The following is a 25894-nucleotide window of genomic DNA, read 5'->3' as shown; positions in this document are numbered from 1 at the left end:
CTTGCATCCAGGTGTTTGCCTTCCATGAGCAGGTGTTCTTATCACTGTGTCATTATAAAAAATTTAAGTCAAGATATTACATTGTTGAAGGCATGACTGGTGTGGTTTGTTGGAGGAAAAGTTGATCAGTTCCAGTAGTATGGGCATAATCACTCTTCAGTGCCTTCCAGAACACAACAATGACATAGATCCCATGCAGTTCTAATGTCTTCCAGCAGCAGCTTGCTTTGTAGTTTAAACTTTTATGTATTCGGGCAACTTGGCTCTGGACCAGCACTTTAATGGCTCATTTTTCTGTATAACCAGAGCTTATGAAATAAGAACTAAATATTGTAGTGTTGTGAATAAGTCCAGAGAGGCTTTGGCTGATTTTCCTCTCTTAATAGTGTCATTTGAGGTCATAAAACTTTTATTATTTTATTAAGGAGTCACAAAATGAAGACTGCAAGTCTGTGAGATAAAATTCTTTTGTTTGGGATCAGTGTTGTTGAAATGAAGTAATGCTGATCCGAAGAGTTAGTGTGAATGTATAAGATCTGCCCATTTTTTTTACTTAGTTTAAGGGGTAGAAATATTGTTTAGTTACTGGATATCAGAAATTCAGTACTTTCTGCCGCTGAATTTTTCTGTTTTCTGACACTGCCTTCAGTTCTATTCACTGATTGTGAAGTATCTAGAAAAGTGGCTAAACAGGTATAAGAGTAAATGAATTCCAGTTCTCGACTTGCTGATCAAAATTAATCAGCTTTCCTTTTGTTATATTTTTGAAGATTATTTTTCTCTACAGTCCTGCTGTAATGCAGTGTTGATCTTCATTGCTGCAATAACACAGCAGGCAGAAGGACTACAGCCAAAGTCAACTCAGTCCTTTGAAAGCAATGTCAAAGAGATGATATGTTTGTCAAGGAATTGTCATGTATCCGCCTGGTTAAATGCATTTGTGATTTTGCAATATGTGGTGTTACAGCTGAAATAAAATCTGCCTCGCTGTTTATTGAAACTGATATACTCATGTTTTATGCCAGATTCAGCAGCTCTGACTGACCAGCTCATGCATACAGCATTAGCAAATATAAGCTGTCGCTGACGTGTATGCCTGTGTTGACTTTGTTACCTTGTAATCCATTTTGAGTGTTTTTTCTTAGGATTACCTTTTAATCTGATGTTCCTGTGTGTTTTTATAGCAGACAAATCCCTTTTAAGTTACTGGGGAAACATTTCTTTCCTCCATTAACTAAACATTAAAAGCTACAGGCAGGAATGGAGGTAGGAGTTCGAAAAATTCAATGAGGCATTATCTAACTTCAGATGTTCCAATGCAGGATAGAAATCTGTGCTGTCTAAGTGATGTCCCTACACACTTCATGGGAGACTGAATGACTTCAGCATGTGGTCTGAAACATCAAAATGCTGATGAGGGAACTTTCTTGGCAAAGTCAACAGCAAAATTCCCTACCCCATGATACTCTTGAAGCACCTCAACATGACCTGCAGTTAGTTATCTTCACTAGTTGAACCCAAGGGTTAGTATTTTCCTTGGTGGAAAGACAACCACAGTCATTTTTAAAAAGAACTGAATGGTGTTCTCTGTTTTATGGCACGTCTTCTGGTGTTGGTGCTGCCTCCATCCATCTTCTGTGTTCCTAGCTTGGTCTGATATCTAGATCAGGGCAGCAGGATGTGATTCCCACAACAGCCTCAAAAGGCTGAGCCCATGCCTATCCAAGTATCTCATTCTTTTCACCACACAAGCAGGTGAGGCAGCCAGGGAAAAATGTTCATTTTGAAGAAATCAAGACCCACTGTGACATGACAGAAGTAGAAACTTGGGCTTTAGAGCCTTGTAGCTTCACATTGCACAAGGAAGAGCTAGTCCTGTGTACTTGTCCCAAAAATCTTCACACATTTAATTTGAAACAATTGTTAGATAAAATGCATAAACAATCTTCAAAGAATATACTGGAACCCAGCATTCTCCCTTTCAGATGAGAGTGCTGTAAGGCAAAAATTCCTGGTTTCTCCCTCTAGCCCAATCAGCCTTCATTTCTTCACTTTGTGATGTCCCAGCTCCAGTGGAAGGGGATGAATGCTACAAAATTACGTGTGTCCTGGGAATCTTGTCATCAAGAGACTTAACTTTCCTCATCTGGGTATTGGATGCAGGTGTCATATTTCAGGGGAAAATATTTTAATAATGAAGCTTTTACAAAATACTGCTTTTTCTTCTATCATGGTCGGACTCAAATGTCTTAAAGGTCTTTTGCAAGCTAACTGATTCTATGATTCTCTGTTCAGAAAACTGTGAAGCAGTTAGAGTATAATCAGGCTCACATGAATACAGGTCATCCCAGCAGAAATTCCTTTATTTAACAACTAACACCTGGATACAATTGACAGACTACTTTGTACACATGGAGTGGAGGGAATGTACTTTTCCCATTAAGCATCTAAGTCATCTCTTAAGAGAGAGCCTGTGAAATTGCAGAAGAACACAAGAGCCACTAAATATCTTGCTGTCTCTCTGAGTAACATAGCCTCAGTTTCAAATACATTTTACATACTTGTTTGTGAGTGTGTGTGTGTGTCTAAGCACATCTTTAAGCTGGGTTTCTAGCATCTAAATATAAGATAATTAGAAAAAAAAAGTTTCTAAGACAGAAGGTAATTTTGTTTGTTGTTGTTGATTGAGGTTTAATAAAATCTGAATTTAAATGTATCTCCTCGAATTTTGTGAATGGAAGATTCACTGGTTTTTGAAGTCAGACTGAAAACCAGCACAGGTTTCATGTCAAAAGTACATTTCCTGTGTAATGAAATGTTTTTATCCAAGATATTCCCAAAACTATTTTCAGTTTGAAATCTTCCCACTTCACAGTTTCAAAATTAAGAATATGAATATAGCACTTTGGTGAGGGTTAGGCCAGATGCTGCAAATTGCTGGATTGCTAAAGCAGATCTTTTTGATTAACAAATGAACTTCACTTCTCTGTTTCTGTGGTTTTGTCCAAATGCTGACTTAGTAATGACAGAACATTTGATTGCAAAACAAGAAGGACTTTCTTTGGTTTATGCAGATAGTAGAGACAGAGAAAATCCAAGTTGTATTAATTGTGTAAGATTTCTAAGCCTCTCCCCAACAGAACTGCACACTTAAGATTTTGCTCTACAGTAATAATTTTGCAGGCTACCAAAGCGAGAAGCAAGAGTCACATAGAAGAGTAGAGATTCTTGCTTTTCTGATCACATTAATTTCTAGTCCTAGATCTGTCATCTATCACTAGATGTGGCCCTAGACCATTGGTCTCGTGGTCAGAACTGGAGGTGAGTTACATTTAGTGATAATTCAAACAAAATTAAAACTAATCACATTTGAAATAAAGTTAATTAATCAAATGCTATTATAACAAGGCAATACATGTGCTATTCATGGTAACAGCTGAATAAGAAACAGCAGTCCATTATTTTGTGCTCACCAGGACTAGATTGTCACAAAGATTTAACAAAGACAACTCACTGGTAGTAAAGAGAAGCTTAAATCTAGCCAAACAACTCAGCTATAGAGAGAAATCCAGAGCTTAGAGCCACAAGGTGGGATCCAGGCTGGTGTTCAGGGACCATGGCTCCCAATACAGTGCAAGGGGACAATTAGGCACTTTGTGTCTTGCCTAGGTACAATGAATAGGAAACACAGATGGTGAGATGGGTCACAGCTTCTCTCTTGAGAAGCAGGCACTGCAGCCCCAAGCAAGTGACTTTCTCCACTGGGCATTCAGACCAAAAAAATGTTTTCTAAAGTTATTGTATTCAAAGTCATAAACCCCACTCATATCTTTTAGGAGCATATTGGAGGAGAAATTGAAAACATTTTCAGCAACAACATTTTGGAGTCAAAGCATTATTCCAGAGAATCATTTTAGTTCATGGGGGGTTGTAATCCTGATGTCTTCCTACCCTTGAAGTGCTCCACCATCAAACTACAGGCAGCTTTGCTGTGACTGCTGCTTCAGGTACTTGGTACCTGGGAGCCAGGTATACAAAACTGCCACATATGTGCTCTTTATCAGGTCTCTAAAATGTTTCTGAGTGGATTTTTTTTATTTCTTCCGGGTGAGTTGAGATCAGAAAGGGTGGGCTTCAAAGATTGCCATTGTTGATACAGCATTTATACCAGTTTCATGTGCATCTAAAAATGTATGAAATGTACAGCTCAGGACAGATCTGTGAATCTACACAAATAAGAGAGAGCACAGATTTACCATTTTTACCCCTTTTTTCAGCTTTTGAAAGGCTAAAAATAATAAATATAAAAATATTTTGTATGCTTAACTACAAAATTTCATAATTTATAGTAGTTTTTCTAATATATATTTTATTATCGCATATGTACAACAGGCTGGCTTTCAGGAATAGCCTTAAAAAGCACAAGCAACAGAGTAGTTCATCTGTGACTTTTATAATGGGCCATAAATGTTTCAGAAGAATGGTCTGGCGAGGGACTTCTTGACTCATGTTTTATTTTGCAGGCTCTGAAAATAAAGAATGTGCATGTATTTAACAATAAACTACACAGCTTTTGGTTTGAACTTTGGCTTAATTGAAATTAGTGGCAAATTTCTCCTCTTTTTATGATGAACACTGTGGTATAAAATAATCCCCTTCATTGTTATTTATGCATTGTTCTTTCTTCCATTTTCTGTATTCTTTAAATCTGAATTTTCTTTATATGCTGATATTTCTGTAACTGCAAACCTAAAGAGAAAGCCTCTGTTCCCATATATCCTTGACTTGCCTTTTGCATTTTTCTACAATTCCTCTTTGATCTGCCTCAGAACTTAATAATGAAATTTGACTCAATATACCTCCCACTATATATAGCTCATGCTACATCATGTTCTGTTACCTATCATCTGACAGTGTAATTCTTGAAATCTGGCCATTTAATTTGGTCCAAGAAAATGTATCATTTAAGAAAAGGCCATGTTCATTTAACTAAGTGAATGCACATTTCTGTTTTCTTACCAAGCATTGGTGTGTGGGCAGTTTCTCATACAGAGGGAGGGAGGGAGGGAGGGAAGGAGAGAAGGGGGAAAAGGATGGCAGGGATGGTGGGTGTTGTTTACAGACTCCTATGAGCAAAAATGGCATTTGGCAAGAATATTAGCTACAATAGCAGCATTCACGATTTGGTTTCAAAACATGTTATAATGCTGAATATTCTCATTTCCTTTTTGCATTACCCCTGCCTGCTATGGGGCTAGGAACGTAGTCTCACAGAATTTTTGAATTCAGATTTCACCTTCCCCTGCCATGGGACAGGAAATGAAACCTCCCAAAGCCTGGGATCTCTGCATGAATGGAGGGCATTGTAGATACATCTCGTATTTCACTCTTCCCTGCTGACACCCGCAATGTCAGTTCTTTCCATCACTGGGACATGCTGGACTGTTTTTAAAGACAATCACAATGCCCACCTTTTAACTAAGTCAAAACATTTTATTTTCTGTTTTTTCAATTTCCTAGAACCAGTGATTAATATCCCTATCAAATTACCTGATCTTTAGGAGAGTCAACAAGACTATTCCTAGGATGAGAGCTATGCAGGAGGAGTAAGCAATAATGTAGACAGTTTCACCTAAAAATAAAAACAGAAAACAGAAATGAAAAATTTGCGCTTTTAGTAATAAGAATCAGATTTGAGATCTGTATTGGAAATCATACATATGTGAGCCAAATTAGCTATCAATTTTGACAAAAGTAATTAAAAGGAGGGAAAAGACCTAGATGTATGCCAGTGGTAGGAATAATTCTACCTTTGCCATTTGATCCAATGCAATTTTCAGACTTTGAGTAAATACGAGCTCCAATAGCACTTCATTTGTATAGCATTACCTTTCACTCTGCTGCAGGGGAACAGCTTGTTACTATGACTTTTATTTTGGAATATTCTCCCTTTTGATTTTAAAATGTTAATGTTATTCTGTGTATCAGAGCAGAATTGGCTCTTACTTATCAATTAGACTTATTTTTCTTTTTCACATATTACTGTAATTACAGTGTGGAGCAATGCTCCACCTAGAACCAAATTAACATCAAATGGGATCTAACCCTGTTTTTCTGGGCCCCATTCCCATGGAGTTTCCTTTTTCTGTTAGGCTTCTCACCAAGAAGTCACTTTGGTGGCTTATGTGCTAAAAATTCCAACTGTTGGAAAACTGGGAGCTGTTACAAATTTTATTTTCCAAACGTGGGGTAACTCTTTTTTTCCCTGATGTAATGAATCCATTGGTTTTGATCAAATATGCAAAGGAAACATTTCAGTTGGGAGTGTCATATAAGCCCTGGACACAGGATGGAGAGGTGGGACAAGTGGCCACAAATGCAGAGCCACAAGCATAAAACATGAGACCTTCCTGTGACTTTCCTGTTGGCTTTGTACACTCAGGTAAGTTTTGTTTATAGAGGAATTCAAACACAGAGGGCCCTAGCTGCTCCAGAGCTTCTCTGTTCTACATAGCCAGTGAAACATTCACTAAGGAAGGGATGGATCCCTGGACTCAGCGCTGAGCCACCTCTATGGGCTGTGAGAAGGCCCTATTCTGGTCTCTGAATAAGTTATCAGTTATTATATGCTCCATGTGCTATGTATATGCACACACAAACCTGAAATGAGGCATTTCTGTGTGCACTGCATACATGCAACAGGTGTAGTGTATCATACAATACATGCACAGATGGTATGGATGCTGCAGCAGCCCTGGCAGGAGAGGGTGAATATGTTTTCCACAGCAAGGAAAACAAGGAGCTGAGCAGGGTGTTGGACCTGCCTGGCTTTCATTGTAGGACTGTGCTCACTTTTTCTCAGAAAACTACCCCAAGTTCAAGTCTTCCAATGTAAGAAAATGAAAGCAGTGATCAAACCACAATTTGCACAAATGGAGTGAACATTTCATTTAATCCAGGAACCTACTGGAAGATACTTAATATGGTGAATTTTTGAAGAAAGAGGTCTATCTGAGGTCTAAGAGATGGACTCCTAATAACATGTATTAAAAACTACACCAGCAGTTGGCCTAGCTCTGAAGTTACAGCATTTCTTTGAAATGATGGGTTTTAGTAAAAGAGTAATTTGTAGGCATTTTTTCCAGTTTCTGAGTCTTAACTGTACATGCAGCTATTTTTGAAAACTTTCGACAAGTGTAGGAGCAGTTGTGGGTGCAACAGTTTCTTACTTTTTTGAAGTGGAAAGTAACTTTCACACATATTTTAGGCAAATGGAAACTTTTAAAGTATGTCACCACAAAAATTATTATATCTAACATTATATATTGTACAGTCATGGATGCTTAAAAATGGGCTAACAAATTTTCAACAGAACATTGTGATCTTTTTCTTATAATATTTGTAAAAAGTGCTTCATTTCAATCAAACAAAACACTGAAGTGACCAACTGAATTTTTTTCTATTTTTTTGACAAAATCTGAAAAAATGCTATATTTTTGATGAATTGCTGGTAAAAGAGATGTTGATTCAGCTCTATCAGGAACAAAGAGGGATTTTGGTGAATCTTACTCTGTTGTGGATCTACCTGCTTAGGTATGGCTAGTGCATATTCATCGAACAGATTAATCCCAGCCTCTGCTCAGAGGTTTCTTGGCTACCTGCAGCTTGTCACAGGCTTTTTTCTACATTTATAAAACTGTCAGACTGACAGTGTTTGATACCTTACACATTAAAGTCACTGGAGCTGAACTAATCTCAGTTCCCACAGCAGCTGGTATACTTACAGATAAACCCTGCCAATTACTTGTTTATCGAAACACTCTACTCCTTGGTAGGAAATATATGATAACACTACAATTTAAGACGAAATTTCAACAATTTTCGATCAAGTCCAATTTTATTGTATCTCACAAGAACAGGGTAAGTGTTCTGTATTTCTAGTTTCCTCTTCCATAAATAACCCACAATTTAGCCTATAAGCTCCATGGTGATGAAAATAAATCCTTATCTTCCCACATGAATCACTTTTCAAACCAAAGTGCAGGAAGCAATCTTTTAAATTATTTGGATCTGTAAAGTCATTGATATCATTTACATAGGATAAAGCCAAAGCCAGACTGAAGATGCATAATTAGGTAGACATATTAGAAGTTTAGAGAAATCTTATTTGATTTATAACTTTTTGACATTGTTTTCAAAATGAGATCAAATTCAAGCTTACGGGAAAAGTCTCATTAACTTTTATATGGTTCTGACTCTGCCCACATCACATTTTGTTAAGAGAGTTGTATCAGCCCAAAGATGACTCTGTTGGCCTGTTCCCCCCTGAGAATGTGAACGTGTTTAAATCCAGTCCAGATTTTTACAAAATCCTGGCATCACACTTTTTACACCAAACCTGGAATAATAATTTTTCAACTTCCATGGTTCTATTTATTTACAAATATATTTGAATATAGGTATATATGCTTAGATTTATTACTTATTGTGAAAGACTCCTTCTATTAAAGCAATTTTATCCAATGGGATGATTTGCAATGCTGCTGAATAAAATAGAGAAATCGAACTGTTTTTTTAAACAGTAAGCTATATTTTTAAGTATAAACCTAAAAAAAGCTGAAGGCATGCTGAGTTTCTTCTGAGCATGTTCATCTGTAGATGGCCATTCATTTCATCTGGTTAAAGAGTTCCTTGTATCTTTCAGTGACAAACTAAGTAAAGGATTCTTCTGAGGTTTTAATGTAGAGACATCAGCAGACTTTATCTCATATTTTTTGAGCAGAAAATAGCCAAGAAGCAAATGCCTTCAAAAGTCTTCACACGCGTGAAAGGCCATACTTGACAACTTAACTGTTTTGCCTCTGTGCCCTGAATTCTTTTTGGGATTTGATTTCATTAAAGATAAATATTTTGTAAAGATGATAATTCCCTTTGCAGCCTGAGTAATGTACATTTATTAGCATTTGAATCTAGGACACTGAGTTAGATTTTTGGCAGTGGGATTTATGAAACAATTTGCAGTATGGTTTTTACCATCAGGCAGATATCCTGAATCAAATTCTTCTTCTTGACCTGACTTCCTATGAGACTTTCATGGCTTAAAGTTCCCATCTCATGTACATGACAGCTACAATAGAAAGAATATTTTATTGTATGGTTTAGGCTGGTCAGCATTCTTTTTATTTTTCTAAAGCTATCCAAAATTCTGTTAAGACTTCAAGGAATGGTTTTTGGAAAGTATTCAGACTTCAATGTGAACAGAATTAACTGGGTGCAGGCTGCTTCTTGCAAATATTTATCTGAATTTCTAAGTGAAATGTAAAATGCATTTTACCCACTGAAAGTGTCTGCAGTTAGAACTAGTCACAGGGGTGCAATATCTCACATTTTGCATTTTCTCACTTAGTGCAGCATTTCTTGTATTATGGCTTGCATTATTTAACCTCTAGAGTCTCGTTCCAATGAGGGATTCAGACTCCCTCTGCAATTGGCAAGGAGAAGTCAATACTTTCAGCAAATGCAGTCCAAAAAGATTGGACTACTCTTCCTTTGAGGGTCCCTGACTTTCTTTGGCTACACAGAGCACTTGGATGACATGCATGATTCTTAAGGAACTTCAATGCTAACAGCCAAATGCTTAATTATGCATACACAGGTCTCAGGAATCCCATTTCCTTAATCCATTTTTATATCCTTTTTATCCCCTATCCAGGTTGCCCACTTCAGCAATAGTTGAAGGATGGAGAGTTAGAAGTCACTTCATTTTCTACTGCATGCAGATATTGAATTATTTTTTTCACAGTCAGAAGTGTTCTGTAGGAACAGTTCTGGGAACTAATTTGTAGTATTAGCCTGGAGAATTGTAATCTGCCCTGCACAAGGTAGAGCAGGTCATTCTCATTAGAGGTGATATTTGTGCATTAAGCTCTTTATAGTTCTCACTCTGTAATTGGGCCCCTCAAAAGGAAATATAAAATAATATTATTTCAGCAATGAAAACATTTGTATATTAATTCAATATCCTTTAGCTTTATGTTGCTTAATTTCTTAATGTAAATGCATGGAAAGAAAAGCAGCGGCTCTAATAAAAGAAATAAAAGAAATAAAAGTTGCAGCTCTTCAGCCCAAGTGGTGCTGTGTGCCCTCCTGTTGTGTAAGAAGGTAGAGTCTGATGGAGTGTAACACAAGCTCCTTCTCAGACCACTTACTGTGGCTTCTAATTTTGTTGCTGTAGCTACTACAGAAAGTCAAGAGAGATAGAAGTAGGTGTGACATCAAAGATAATAATTTGTGTTACACATTATGGCTACTACTCTCTAATGACTGTACAGAGAGTCAGGCTCTGGCAGGCTTAATAGCTTAATTTTCCCCAATTATAATACAGTGATTGTGGGACATCTATTTCAAAACCATTTGTCAGGGTAATTGATTCAGTCTGATTAACTTTATTTTGTGGATATATAAGCTAAGCCAAACAGGTAGGGAGATTTCCAGACCAAATGAAGGAGCAACAGGTCGAGCTCACTTGCCTGAACCCACCCAAGGAGAGCAGTGCTGTGGAAATCATGGAGTGACTTGCCCAAACTCACCATTAATTGCAGAAGAATGGAGCTGTGCTCCAGAAATCTTTTCCCCTGGCATTTCTGTATTTACCCAGTGAAAACCCTTCTTCTGAATAGAAATTTTACCTGGATATTGGAAAGAAAATATCCATTTAAAATATTACTTTAAAATAATAATATAAGTGAATATTGTTTGATATTTTGCTAACTGCCACATAATTTAAAAAGGGAGCTATTTAAAAATACTGTTTACTGATATTTGATTAACAAATTGAATGAGTGCATAATAGTTCTTCCTGTTCCACCTCAGTTTTTCTTATGGATGACAAGCATGCTTTGAAAATATTCTCTGCCACAAAAGAGCTTAAATTTTCTTTTCACATAAACTGTTTTAAAAATAGGCCCACCAAAAGAATTGGGTTCACCAAACCAATACAGAAGTGGTGAGAAAGGGGTAGCAGTCTGAAGTAATTTCCACAAGGCAGAGTTTATTCTCCAGCTGCGTTGTTAGACTTCAACAGACTTTTTCAGGAAGTCCTGTCCTGTCAGTGGGCATAATTTTATTAATATATCTGAAAATACATCTCTTTGGTTGAAATGAAAAATAGGAGGTTTACTTAAGTATTATAGTTTACAGAGTAGAAGGCTAAACCATACAATCTGCTCACTCACATGAACAGCAAGATGAGAAATTTTTGCAATATAATAAAGGCACACATTGGCAGCCTGGAACACTGTCCAAATAACAATGGACTAAACCTACCTGTTATTTTGGTTTTTTTCTGTGAGATTCAAAAGTACAACCCAGACTTAAAGTATTTTGGAAATGTAAATTTTTTCTTTCCCTCACTGACATTTTTTCTTATTCCTGCAGAGACACAGATCTTACATTGGCAATGATCCACGCTGTGCTTCTGCTTCACACAGCAGCAGTCAGCCACAATTCTTGCCTTTTACTGAGTCCGCAGTCCTTTCACTGTGAGCGCGGCCTTGAGAACAAGCGCTTGGAGCAAAGGCAGTGCCATGCAAGGGTAGGAAGGTGAGATGGTGTAAACACCACTCGTGGATCTGTTCACACCAGTTCTGGAGGCAAAGATCCCCTTCTCAAACCCTGGGTATTTGCTATCCAGAAATGTTTCCGAGTTACAGATCGTTGCCATTGTAAGAGTGAAAGTCAGCCAAAGATCACCCGCAGGCCAGAGGAATAATTCAGCACATGGGTTGGGTGGGCACTGTACAGTAATCACTCCACATCTCTGTGCTGCCACGCAGAGAATGGCATTAAAAATATGGTTTATAATAAAACCTATAATCATCACCATCATCAGTTTAGCTGCATCACAACTAGACATCTAGGGAAAAGCAAAAAAAAGCAAAAATAACAATAAGCTGGAAGTGGTCTGTAGAGTAGGTACTGATCCACCAAAGGCTCTGGATCCCTAAATTCTCTTTTGTTTAATTGCCAGGAAATTGTTGCACAATACAAGAAAAGTAAGTTTCCATTCTTCAGTCCCAATTAGGTTAGGGAAGTTTCAATCACAAAAAACCTCTAGCCATTTTATCCTGAGACTGCTTCAGGGAATGGCAAAAGCTCGTCAGCAATTATTTGATTATTCAGACATGAGGATCATTTTTTTGCTTTATAGGTTAAGAAATAACTTACATGATGATGTGCTCACTCATTTGGACTGTTAAATTCAGCCCTAAAGCAAGCAAGTAAATAATATTCATCAGCAAAATCAGTTCTAGAAGTCTCAAGTCTAAGTGTGTTACATTATCACTTTTCCAGGGGAGTTACAAGATTTTACAAGATTTACAAGTTGTTACAAGGTTTTTAATATTTTCTCAGAGTCTGGATTTGAGTAATGATTAACTAAACTAAGAGCAATGTTTCAGCAACTTGATTTTAATTTTTGGGTAGCCTTTGAGTGACATGAAAAAAAAAAAAGACACCCTTATCAGTGGTACTATTTTGGTTTCTAGAACTAAAAGTGTAGCTACTTCATTCAATGACATGCATGCGTACAATCCATATATGTTTTCAAAACACTGTCCATCAGGTAAAACTATGAAAGAACCATTTCTTTTCATTGAGATCTTTAGGTATCATTACCTCTCCCAAGTTAGTTTAAGAATATACATAATTTTGGAGTATACATGTAGAAGATAGCTGGCACAGGGCATGATGCACCAGTGAGTAACATATCCTAAGAGTATTTATATTGCAAAATAGTTGGGGTGATAAGTCAGAGATTTGAGAAGAGAATACTTTGGTCTTTTATCTGGTTGATGGACGAGAGGTCCGCATGCAGCTGGAGCACTGCAGAGGCTGCAGATGAACCTCCAGGTTCAGTTTATACTGCAGGACACCAGGAACCACCCCATGATAGAGAACCACTCTGTGATGTGACCCAGGACACAATAAGTGGGGACAAAGAAGAGCTCTGCTTTGAAGGCACTTTGCAGATTCATGCTGAAATATTAATATTTGCTCCCATATTGCGTATTTATTGCATTAACAATTCTCTAAACCAAAGGCTTGGCAAAGACATGTATATTTGACAAAAATATTTACCTATTAGGTACATGAAAGTCATTACTGGATCTGAGAAAGTACCTATATTTCATCTCAATTACGCCCAGTGTTTTTACTGAAGACCAAATCCTAAAGCCTCCTTTAAATAATTGAAGCTATTTTCTGCAGAATGAATTCTGTTGCTAAATATGTGTTTACTAAGGTTTACTAATATTCAGACTTCAAGAAGAAAAGGAAAAAAACCCAAATGCTACTTTGTATTATTTGTAAAAACAGTGTACCGAGGTACAACATTAAGCCAGGAACAGGATGACTTTGAACTTTTCTAATCTGCATATTAATATAGACTCTAGAAATTATTTCTTTATTTCAGAAAATTCAGGTAATGAAACATGTAATCAATTTCATTGGTTAACTACTATTATTATTTTTCCCAATACCAGAGGAAGAAAACTCTATGTTCAATTTTTGTTTTGATTTGTGTTTTTAAAAACCCAGAGCTACAGATCTTGCTGAAACCAGTGGTAGTAAAGATTTGATGTAAATTAGGATCTTAATTCTCTTTAAAACTAAACTTTATTCCGTAAAGTTGTGTTACTCACGTAAGTCCCTGAAGCAGGATTTGCTGTGCAGCATGTGGTGGAAGAGCTCACACAAAGGCAGCTCCAAGGGAGGCACATTTTGGCAGGTGCACTCTGTGATCAGCATCGTGCCCCAGCTGCTGACATAGGCTGCTTTGCAATCTGTGGTGGCAGAACAGGGCACGTCATCCTTGAGCAAAGTTTCTAGACAAGCTTCATCATTATAACATTTTTTTGTTACATGTCTCCAACACTTTGACCGAAAAGTTGTGTATTTTTTCCTGGTAGGGAAAAGAAAAAAAAAAAAGAAAAACAAAAGAAGTGCACAATGACACTTTAACAAACATGATTTCATAAAAAGACATTTCATGAACATCACTAAAGGAATGTATTTCCATGGTACCATTTAAGCCTTAAAAATTGCAATATTCACTGATAGCTGACATAAATTCTGCTCAGATTTTGAGAAAAAGCAACTGCACTTCTACCCAGCACCTGCTTCCCAGAGTCCAGAAAACACAATGTGAATTCCAACACTCTCAGATACTCAGAGAAGAAATGTGAATACAGGAATTAGACCAGTCATCCCAATGAAACCACACCATGTGCTGTTCTAGTGGATCCGTTTTCGAGCAGTGTGAAGGAAGAATAAACATTCAACTTATTTAGCATTAAATAATCTACATCCAATGTCAACCCCTTGCCCCCCGAAGTGCTAACACAATATAAAATGTCAAAGGCTCAGGAAAAAGCACAGTGAACTTAAAGATAAATTGATAGTAGAGATAAATTACACGAAGAATTAACTTGTTACCCAGTTCAGTAATCTCATATTATTTCCATTTATTTGTTGTTGGGATGGAATAAAATTGGCCTTTAATGCACTCTATATGACAATAGAAAATATCCATTATAAATTAACTAAAAAATATGTAGATAATTGTTAAAAACAAATCTATCATATTAAATTTTAGGGGATGATAAAGGTAAAGTCTAGTATAGAGTACCTTAAGCTATTAAAATATTCTTCCTTAATCATATATGTTATTATATGTTATAACATATAATAACATATATGTTATATGTGTTATTAATTTGCTGTTGAGATTGTGTAGTAGCCACAAGCAGCTCACATGGAAAAGCATGGACTGTTATAATACTGGCTAGAAAATTTTTGTAAATATTTATATTACACAAGCAAAGATCTCAAAGCAGATGCCACCTCTGTTCTAATGAAATTATTTTCATTCACCTCCTGATTTATGGATGTGACTAGCCATAATTCACAGACTAATTTTGCTAATTATATGCATTTATTGTCAGTGCCAGGAAACATTAATGTTCCTGAAATGATGGGGAATTCAGCCATAATGACATTACATGTCTATACATGTACAGACATACATTTATAGCCCTTTGGCTGTTCTCACTGACATCAATCTGAATAATCTGCACAAAACCAAAACCATCTCTTGGCCTCTTGGTTTATTGACTGAAGGTTCACTTGAGCACAGCTTTGAGGTAAAATTCAACTCTAATCCACAAGGTGACCACACTGAAAAACAAAGTGGGCCAATTGACTGTCCTTAAAAGGAGGCAATTAGGTTGAAATACAAATATGGGTAATCCTGTTGCATGTTTGAAAAATATAAAATGAAATGTTGAAAAGGCATTATCCTTCAGGAGTTTGGTGGTCTGTGCACATTTCAGGCCAGATTTTTGAAAGCTTTTTGGAGTATCTTTTGAGATGAAGAGAATAAGGTATAAGATTTTTGAACAGGCCAAGCTGGTTGCATGGCCTGTTGTGTACAAAGGGTCAGATTCTGCCTTGGAAAGGTAATTACGTTTACCAAACAAACTTTGTCTGGTCTGCTGCACAACTTGGGCAAACTGCTGGAGGGCAAAGGTGCAGACAGGCAGGTGTTATCTGAAGAAAGGGGTAATGAAAATACACAGTGGCATAGTTTTTCCAGCAGAAATGGTGTTAAGTACCATGATACAGGCAGAAGAGAAGCCCACATTAGATTTCAAACCTTTCTGAAAATTAATCATTTCAGTTTACTTGTGGGATTACTTCTGGAATTACCACAGTTGATCCAAACATCTGTGACGATGTCAAACACAGCAGGTACACTGCAGAAAATAATTTTGTTATAGCTGGGATATATAGAGTATAATAAAAATGGTTTGACAAAACCATTATTAAAAAGAACCTTAGTGGGCAAAGTACTTCTACTCACCTGCATAATTCATTCTCTTCACACATCTGGACTGCATTCAAACATGATGGGGGTGGAATTACAGTATCTGCACAGGGCTTGCCATGGAGAAGTTCCTTGGCTCTGTGGCAGGATTCATCATGCTGGATGCAGTCACAAAAAATCATCATTTGGGCAACTTCAAAAGGCATGTTTCCATAGAAGAACCTTATGGCTGCTTGACATCCTTCCACGTTGCACTTCTTATTTACTGAGCAAACTTTCAGGTACAGGGACAGCTGTTTGTTACACACTTCATCTTCAACACACTCCCTGTTCACATCCAAACAGCTCCTGTTTGTGGTGTGCGCTAAAACCAATAACAGTTTTTAAAATAAAATCTCAAGAAAATTTTTCTCAAGTGATGACTGGTAGGTGTCCTGTCTACATAATTCCAGTAAATCAAGCTTGATTCCCAAAACTCTGATCCAGCTCTTCCTCCTTTCTTGCTTATTTTTAGCCTATTGAGTAACTTCATACTTCTTTCTTGCACTGCTTGCACTGCTCACAAGCAACTCTCCTGAAACAGCTGAAATCTCCAGTGTGCAATCTTATGCTAGGCTAAGTAATAAGTAATGAAGAAGAGAATATAAATGGCATTTTTGTGCTTTTAACATCAGTTTAGGTATTTCGAGACTGAAATAAACTTTCCAAAGATATCTAGAAAATTCTAGACCCTAAAATGCTTATGGGATAATATTTGCCTCTGTAAGTTTGACAGAATCATGATTGTTACCTGATTTACATTTATATGACTTGATTCTTACCTGTTACATTTTTGGGTTCTTCTCTACCCAGTACCTTAACTGAAGATATGTTTGGCCTATTAACTCCCTGCTCATCCATTTCAATGAAAAGTATTAATTTTAATCTGAAGGTATGTTGTACACTGTCTGAAAATTGAGCTAAAATTATTTATTAGGATTCATAAGTAAATTTAGACTTACCTTGTTTGGAGAGAGCAGATAAACCCCATTGTAATTTTGTTTCCATACTAATATTGTCTAGAAGAAAAAGATACAGGTACGGGCATAAATTGTGAATAACACACATCTTAGCTTTTTAACTTTAAAGTATTGGCTGTCTTGCTGGCATAGTGCCAGGAGTAAAAATAAACAAGAATAAAACAAATTAGTTTGACCAAATAGAACCCACTTACAAATTCTACATTCACTATTACATATATTCATAAGTTTTGTAGTCAAAGCACAGTTTATCAAAGGCTGCTCCTAGCATTTTTTACATATTTAAAGATCCTGTGGACTCAATAAGAGTTTCTAGAGCTTCTCAGTGCATTATAAAGTCAGATTTCTTGTAAATACATAAAAGCCAGGGGCCTTAATGTGTTTATCAATGGACCAGTTTTCAAGTTCAACTAACTGCTTGTCACGACCTAAAGTCAAGGCTAGCAGACAATTCTTGCTATTAGTAAATTATTTTTGTTGGTCTTATACTGCTTCTAGTTATAGTGAGAAACTGAAAATTACTGATTTAGATCAGGTTGTATCAAATCAACACATTGAAGAACAACAGTATTTGCACTCAGGCTATCATATTGTATCAGATTCTGAATTTATTTATAATAAACCTCCTAAAATGATCATATTTCCAATGTTGAATTGCAAATGGGCAAAAATCCCTTTTTGTAGGCTGGGGACACTACTGCTCTGTAGAAAGCATCAGGCTGCTGGAAGAGCACTAACTTGTGTCAGTGACCAGATTTTTCTCACCATCAACATCAGCATTATAGTCATCATCACTGCCATCATTGTTGCCAGCTCCCGAGGCTTGGCTCTCCTGCGAGTGTTGTAAACAAGGGTTGTTAAATATTCCCTTCCAGATTTTAATGCATCTCGTCTGATGCGGCTCTGGGCACGTGCACCTTCCCAGGGGCGTTGTCCTCAGCTCTTTCCAGGCCAGCAGACACCTGGCAGGCCGGGGGGAGCTGCAGGTGCCTGCAGGTGCCCGGCAGCCCCGCTGGAAGCTCCTGTGCGCGGCCGAGCAGCGCGGCTGCTCCCGGCAGCGCCGCCTCGCCACGACGCAGCTCCCCAAATCCTCAGGGCTCCTCTGCTCTCCGGGGCTCCTGGGGGGCCTGACACCCAGCTCAGGGTCTGACCTCGAGAGAGACGCCAAATAGTCTGCAGAAATAGGTACGAACAGAGTTATAAATCGAATGGATTGTGGATCATCATCACAGCGCAAAAACTCAGGAAAAGCGTGCTTGTCTGAATGCATTACATTGAGTGAAACAGCCGTAGTTTAATTCTGAGCTGTGTGTAAACACATAATAATTCCAGTCTTACAAACTAATGAATCTTCCTCATGTTTACTGTGTGCTGTTAGCTGTATAATACAGTCCACTCTAACAGTTCAGCTGCCAAACAGTAGTAAAAAATCCTCACTAAAATTACTGTATAAAGAGTTTAACTTTGCATAATTTTAACCACCTACAGCTTGGACATATCATGGATTATCATCTTAAGCAAATGCATCATTTTTAAAGAGAGAATGACAATTCCAGAAGATGGTTGATTCATTACCTAAAATAGTAATTTAAGATAGATAGGGAGAATTACTCCTGAAAGTGCCTAGCAACACCATATGCTGTCCCTTGTTGGTAAACTCAACACTAAGTCTATCCAAACTTGTTTCTATAGTGGTGAGAAATGTAATCTCAATTGGCAAAAAAATATAATATTATGTTATTTTGCTATAAGCAAAAGCAACTGTTCCAATGACATCAACATTAGGCTTCAGATATCCATCCTTCTTGTTTGAGGGAAGGAGTTTGGGGCAGATCAGGATGTTACTATTCCCTCTGCAATAAGGCCATATAGTCTAGTACAATATGAATGTCCAGTCTAGTACTATGATGAATGCTCTGTGATGCCAGTGGGGTGTGATGGATGAGCGCCAGGAATCACTGTGAAACTCATTTTGCAGGCTCTCATTCACTGGCTGATTTTATCTCTCTTGTATCAGCTTTGCTAATCACTGTGCCAGGAGACTTTGGACCAGAAACTGCAACTTCTTCATGTACTAAGCAATTCTCAATTACAGAGATAGACTTTCTGCACGGATAAGAGTTCTCAGAAAAATAAAAATAAATTGAGGGAAGCTTGGCCAATTGATTACAACAGAATTTTTATAAGATGCACTCTATATATGATATACAGCTTTATGCAGGTGGTGACTATGTTTCACACATCCAGTAACCTCTCCTAGATGTAGTGAAGGTCCTCCTGCAACACAATGTGGCACAACTGCACCCCTAGAGGTGCATCCCCATGCACTCATCCTCCCATTCACACTCTTGCTTTCCAGTGGATTCTACAAGAATTTTAGAAGCCATTTGAATTTCTCACACACATTTTATTGCTTTTGTTTGTGGCATTTCTTTCATATGCATGCTGGAGCATGAATATCACAGAAAAGACAAGACTAATTTTTGGGGGCATTTATCAGACTTGAGAACATGCAAAGAAAGTCAAGTCCACTTAAAATTGTGGTTAAAAGTTACTGGGTTTGGTGTTCATAATTACAACTTTATGTTCAGTTACCTTTGTTAATGCTGCATGCTTTCCCAAGCAAAGTTGTGATGCTACAGATATTGTCTGTAGTGCAGACACAGTTTCTAAATTCTGGGTATTCGTCAGCCAGGACCTGGATTATTCTATTACATCCAACACTGTCTTCTGCCTTGCATCTATTACCTAGAACTCACCATTAAAATTATAATTTCATTAATGCTTATGAATGCTTAAGGGATATGGTTACATGACACAATTCAATTGAAGAACAAAAATATGCTTTGCGAAGAGAAGACGGTTTGTCATCATTTACAAATTTTAAATAATATTCAAAGTAATATAATAAAGCTGTGGATACAATATTGACTTTTTTATTTGATCCAATCCATTGCTAGAAAATCTGTTCTCATTTACAAAGTACATAAAACCTTAAACTCACACCTTTTATTTTAAGCAGGTCAGGTACTGAGACCAAACTGAACAAGTGCCTAGTAGTGGAAGGGGCACAGCTTGAACTGAGAGACTTATCTTGGTCCTGTGTAGTAGAAATGAAGTGCCTGGTACAGGGACAGGAACACACAGTGCAGGCTAGAGGCACCACAGTGTGATGGAGTGAGGGACAGGACACAGAGGGCAGAGCCAGCCCCATGAGAATGGTGATGAGAACCCCAGGCTGAGGAGATGCTTGCTCTGGGTCAGATTCTCTCTCTCATGTGAGGATGGTGCAAGCCTACAAATGCCATTTGGATATGAAGGGTTTCCCTTGAACCCCTACCCCACAGAACAACTTCACTGCCTAAGTTTAAGAATGGCAACAAATTTAAAGTAGCCCAAGAATAATCTGATTTTTAGGATTTTTAGAATAAAAATGAGGGAGAAGTTAACATTAAAAAAAGAAATGGTGCAGAAACTTTAGTTTGCTGGCCCAGTTTCATGTCTGTTTGCATGTGTACTTGGACTCAATGGTAAAGACACTCACACAGGATGTCAGGTCATATTTTCCATATATGTGTGGTGAAAATAAAGAACATGTACTGGTTTGTGGTACAAAGGTAAATCAATCGACCATCTACTTTATGAGCTAAAAGCTTTTCAAAAATATCATTATTGTTATGATGATAGTGGGATTGTGTGTATCCTCAGCAAATCTGCGGATGGCACCAAGCTGTGTGGTGCACTTGGCACGTTGGAGGGAAGGGATGCCCCTGGAGGGACCCTGGCAGGCTTGAGAAGTGGGACAATGCAAACCTTATGATGTTCAATGAAGCAAAGTGCAAGGCCCTGCACTGGGTCATGGCAATCCCAGACACACCTGCAGGATGGGCAGAGAAGGGATTGAAAGCAGCCCTGCAGAACGAGACTTGGGTGCAAAGGCTGATGAAAAGCCCATCATGAACTGACAGTGAGTGCTCACTCAAAGCCAAGTGTGCCCTGGCTGCATCAAAAGCAGTGTGGCCAGCAGGTGGAAGGAGGTGATTCTACACCTCTACTCTGCTCCCATGAGACCCCACCTGGAGTGCTGCATCCAGCTCTGGTGTCCTCAGCATAGAAGGGCATGGAACTGTGGGAGCAAGTCCAGACAAGGGTCAGGAAGTTAATACAGCACTGGATATCTTCCCCTACAAGGACAGGCCGAGAAAGCTGGGCCTGGAGAAGAGAAAGTTGTGTGGAGACCTCACAACAACCTTCAGTATCTGAAGGGGCCTAAGGGAAGACAGAGGGACTCTTTGTCAGGAACTGTAGTGACAGAACAAGGAGTAATGGGTACAAACTGAAAGAAGAGAAATTTAGGTTAGATTTTAGGAAGAAATTTTTTACTGTGAGGATGATAAGACATCAGAAGAGGTTTCCCAGGGAGGCTGTAAATGCCCCATCCCTGGCAATGGCCAAAGCCAGTTTGATAAGGCCTTGAGCAGCCTGGTCTAGTGGGAGGTGTCCCTGCCCATGGCAGGGGGGGCTGGGACTAGATGATCTCTAAGGTCCCTTCCAACCCTCACCATTTTATGATTCTATGATTTGTTATTGCTTAAGGAAGTTACACATTACTTAATAATGTTACAAGTGAAGCAATTTAATTTAATTAAGTTGTAGTTTGTGAAAACCACAGTCTACCTTGTCAAAACAGGTATGTGGATCCCCAAACCAGCACATTTCCTCTCTTTACCTCATAGATATTAAATGTCTCACAGTATGTAAGAGAAGCAGTATGTGGCTCACAAGATCCGGCCAGGTCACAGGGCAGCATGAGGGCTGGTTTCTGTCTCCTGAGCACACAGGCTGATGTCTCTGCCCCGCAAATGGCGCTGCCTACTCCCTGCCTGGCTGCTCCCCACAGGTGTGGGGCAGCCAAGACTCTGCACTCAGTAAAACTGCAAGTGACAAGAAGTCCTGTGTCACCAGCACCATGGGCAAGCTTTGATGTGAGCCGGGCTTTAAAATCACTTACATGCTGTTAACACAAATAGCAGTGGAAGGCAGTGGAGGCAAAGCTCTGCAGGAGGAAACAGTGCATTTTGCCACTGCCTGAAGTGATGAGAATCAGCTATTCCTGACTTCACATCCCTGTCCTGATCCCCTTTTTTCTAACAGTCTCTGCATTGCCCTTTCTCCAGTTGCTGACTAGGGAGGGTTTGGGGGATATATCAAATAACACACTACTAGAGGGGAATGTCCCAGGCCAGCAAGAGCTGCAGGTCCCAGCCTCTGCTCCCACTCCACCTCTTCCATCAGCAAAGAAAGAGGTGGTGGTGTCTGGGGTTGCCTGTATCTCTCCAACCCCATCTTCAACTTTCCTTCTGCTTTTTCAGAAGAAGATCATGACCCCTGACCCTTAGCACTCACAGTTCCAGAAGTCAAGGAACTCAGGAGATTTATTGAAGGTCACAGATACAGGATACTTCCTGACCATAAAAATAGGATGGAAAGGATGCAGTGACATGGCCCATGAAGATGAGTGTGTGGATATTCTACTCTGTATTTTATCAACTAAGAAAGAGAGAATAAAAGAATTTCAGGAAAATATATTCCTGTAGAAAGAGAGCAATAAAGATCAGGAGGGACTGGTGTAAAAATTAGCTTGTTCATAAAATCTGTGACTGTCTTTTTCAAGGTCCAGATTACACTTCAAGGGTGAGGGTGAGTAGAACTAGAAGAATAAACCCCCAAACCCCAGTATATTTTGCACAGCACCCCAGCCTCACTCAGCTCACCTGTCTTCATGCCACTGACCAGTGGTGGCCAGGAGTTGGGGGCTGTGTTCAGTGGTCCCTGTGCTGTGATCTCACTGTGCTGAGTCAGCACCTGACAGCTGGGGCTGGGGAGAGGCTGTGGGGCTACCAACATGCAAAGGGCACAGACACAAGCAGGAAGCACATCAGATTTATGGGGCTCCCTTGCATGACTTCTTGAAAACTGTGTAGAAATAATCTGTTATCAGTATTGTTCTGTTTGTACATGGTATTGATTCAGTTGTGATGAACAGCAGAAAATATTTTATTACTGGTTTTCAATTATTGTTGCTTTACCAGGGATTAGTTCTAGGTAATATATTTTATCTTATACATATGCTTTGAAGGCATTTACAAAAAAAAAAATGCTCTCTCAACCTAATGTTTGGCAGCCATTATTCGTAATTTGATTTATTTATAGCTACATAATAAATGTAAACAGGACCACAGATAGAAGCATGACAGAGTAGAAGCTGACACTCCCAGGGTGATAATCTCTGCTTTTGCTTAATCAGCTCTTCAGCCATCTCAGTGGGAATTGAATTTGAAGACTACAGGGGAAAGTGTTAGGTTTTCCTCTCTAGCACTGGTGCGACCACAGTTTGGATAGATCTCCGGAGATCTTTCCAACCTCAATAAGTTTGCTATTCTAGGAAAAGTAGACTCATACAGATCTAATTCAAAATGTGATTCCTTAAAATGAAACAATCTGAGTTGTTCTTTTTCTTTTGAAAACCTTTCCTGTTTCCCATTCAGAACAATAAAGAAAATTTATACTTATGATTAAATCAGAGTTCAGAAATGTCTTTTTTTTACACTGAAATAAAGGAAAACAAACAAATAACCAATCCCACAAATACACCATAAAAACCCAAACCTAAAAGTCTTCATTCAGCAGTGCTGAAACTCTTTTGATCTTTTCAAAATGAAAAATCTTATTTCATCAAGATTTAATATTTCTCTCTTTTCTATCCTGACCTGGAAGCTGATTCATGGACATTTTCACACTCTGTTTTTTCTTTCCACCCCAATTTGGCCACAGAGGTGAAAGAAGGATTGGACCTTGAAGATTATAAACTGAGACTCTGGAAATGCTGTTGGAGTAGTGGGGAAGAAGTGATGGAAAATTTGACAGGAAAAGGAGTGATTGAGGCAGTAGTTTGGAGAGCGTTCCTAGACCTGCACTGAAGAGAAAAAGATGCAGGTCTTGTTAATGTACACATTTAACTTTGAGGTTACAGTCTGATGGACTGAGTTATTGAACTTGTACCCCAAAGGAGTTTAATTATAATTTGTAGTTAGGTTTTGCACAAAGAAGCTAACAAAACAAATATTTACCCCCTTGTCTATTGCCTCCAAGTAACATGTTTGTGCTCAAAGGACATTTTCCATTCCTACAGCATGAAGTTTCTAGACTTGCACATGACAGGATAATGTTACTCTTACTAATGATGCTGCTGGTGGATTTTCTATCACTGTTTCTGTGGGCTGTCTGAGAGGTACCATCAGCTGTCTGACTGGATTTACATGCTCGGGACATCAAATACATGCAACAGATCAGACAGACAGAGGCATTCATTTAGGTAGCTCACACTAGAGGTGAATGTTTTATCTGTTTCTTACTCTAGTACAATAATCAAAAATTACTCTAAGTAACTACCACATTGTTTTGGATATTGTGTTAGATTATAGAACCATAGAATTGTTTCGATTGGAAGGGACCTTCAACCCCTCTGCCATTGACAGGGATGTCTTCCACTAGAACAGGTTCCTCAAAGCCCCATCCAACCTGGCCTTGAACACTGCCAGGGAGGGGGCAGATCAACTCCTCCAAATCGAGTAAAACAAAGTTGGAACTTCTTCTCCAGTTGCACACAGGCTTTATTTACAGGATCCCACAAAAGCCTAATTTCTACTGAAATCAGACTTCTTGAGTTGATTCAGGCTCTGACTTTGTTTCTAGTGCAGAAATTTCATTTATCACTTTCTTGAAGAGACAGTGTGAGTGTTACTAAAAGTAGCATTGGCCATTGCAAAGGATTTCAGAAGCTGATTTTGTTCTGCCTTAATTTTTCTCCTTGAGATTTCACTGACTGCATTTAGTTATGACAGCAATATCGTAATAAACTATGAATATGCAATTGCATATAGCAATTCAAAATCAAGGTATGTACACCATACAGAATTACCTGAAATATTGCAGGCATCTTCAACTACATTCCAGACACCCTGACATCCATTTCCAGCATTAACACATTGCTCCCTCAAGTACAGACAGTCAGTAGTCTGGACAGTAGATATACATGTGAAGTAAATGAACAACACTGTAAAAACAGAATATAATGACTATTTAAAGCAGTAGATACTGTACTGACCCTTTTCCTTTAAACACAGATTTTAAAAATATAATTTACTATAGTTTTTCCTATAGATTCAAGTTTGTTATCAAATTAAATTTTAGCAGAACAAAGTTTTCCGCCGTTTTGTAAGTGGAAAATTAAATTTAAATGTTCAAAGTTTCAGTGTCACATATTTTGCATTGGTTTTGCCCCAGTATTATAACAGTAACCATAGTTATATATGACACTGGTCCAGGGATATATAGAAATTGTTGCAGTTCTGAGCTCCATAATAAATTACAGAAGGGAAGACAGTATAAAATTCAGAATAAACAGTACTTTATTCATATGAAATCTCACCAAACTAAGCTGTTTAGGAACTCTTATGAATAGAGTGTGTGAAAGAGATTTGACAACTACACAACTGTTAAATAATAAATATGATTTTTTTTAATAAATACAATACTCTTCATTCTCTTTATTTTTACTTCACTGTCGTGGGTTTATAGGAAGCAGGTTTTCTGGGAATGGAGTGGCCAGAGGCCAATAGGTGTTCAGATTCTAAATTGACACCAGGCTTGGCCACTGAGGGTGGATGCGCCTCTGAGAACACAGGGGTTAGAAGCAGAGCACTCCCTTGGGCTCTCTCTTTGATTTCCGGCCAGCAAAGAGGCAAGGCCTCCCCTGCCCGGCTTTGAGCTGGGCCGGGGAGGGAAAGCCTGTGGCCCGGCAGAGGTAGGCCTGACCCCTCAAGATGGAAGGGTGGTGGGGGCACCAGGAGGCGGTGGGCAGCCCCCCCAGGAGAGACAGAGGGAGAGAGGCCCCGAGAGGATTTGGGCAGCGCCCCCCCCCACCCGGAAG

The 25894-nt window shown here is 38.5% G+C and overlaps 1 protein-coding gene across 1 annotated transcript in view; it reads right to left on the bottom strand.

Moving 5' to 3' along the window:
- Nucleotides 1-4117: 4117 nt before the first annotated feature.
- Nucleotides 4118-25894, bottom strand: part of GFRAL (GDNF family receptor alpha like) — a 25412-nt gene continuing 3635 nt past the window's right edge. The window contains exons 3-11 of the mRNA XM_014309870.2: nt 24884-25018; nt 19498-19650; nt 17641-18075; nt 16885-16941; nt 15920-16247; nt 13701-13960; nt 10590-10688; nt 5551-5632; nt 4118-4526 (exon numbers count right to left, since the gene is read on the bottom strand). Of these exons, the coding sequence (XP_014165345.1) occupies nt 4439-4526; nt 5551-5632; nt 10590-10688; nt 13701-13960; nt 15920-16247; nt 16885-16941; nt 17641-18075; nt 19498-19650; nt 24884-25018 (1637 nt within the window). The 3' untranslated portion in view covers nt 4118-4438. The remainder of the gene's footprint in view (nt 4527-5550; nt 5633-10589; nt 10689-13700; nt 13961-15919; nt 16248-16884; nt 16942-17640; nt 18076-19497; nt 19651-24883; nt 25019-25894) is intronic.

This window comes from Geospiza fortis, unplaced genomic scaffold (assembly GCF_000277835.1).
Source record: "Geospiza fortis unplaced genomic scaffold, GeoFor_1.0 scaffold603, whole genome shotgun sequence".
NCBI lineage: Eukaryota > Metazoa > Chordata > Aves > Passeriformes > Thraupidae > Geospiza > Geospiza fortis.
This window is presented reverse-complemented; position numbering and strand designations above follow the sequence as displayed.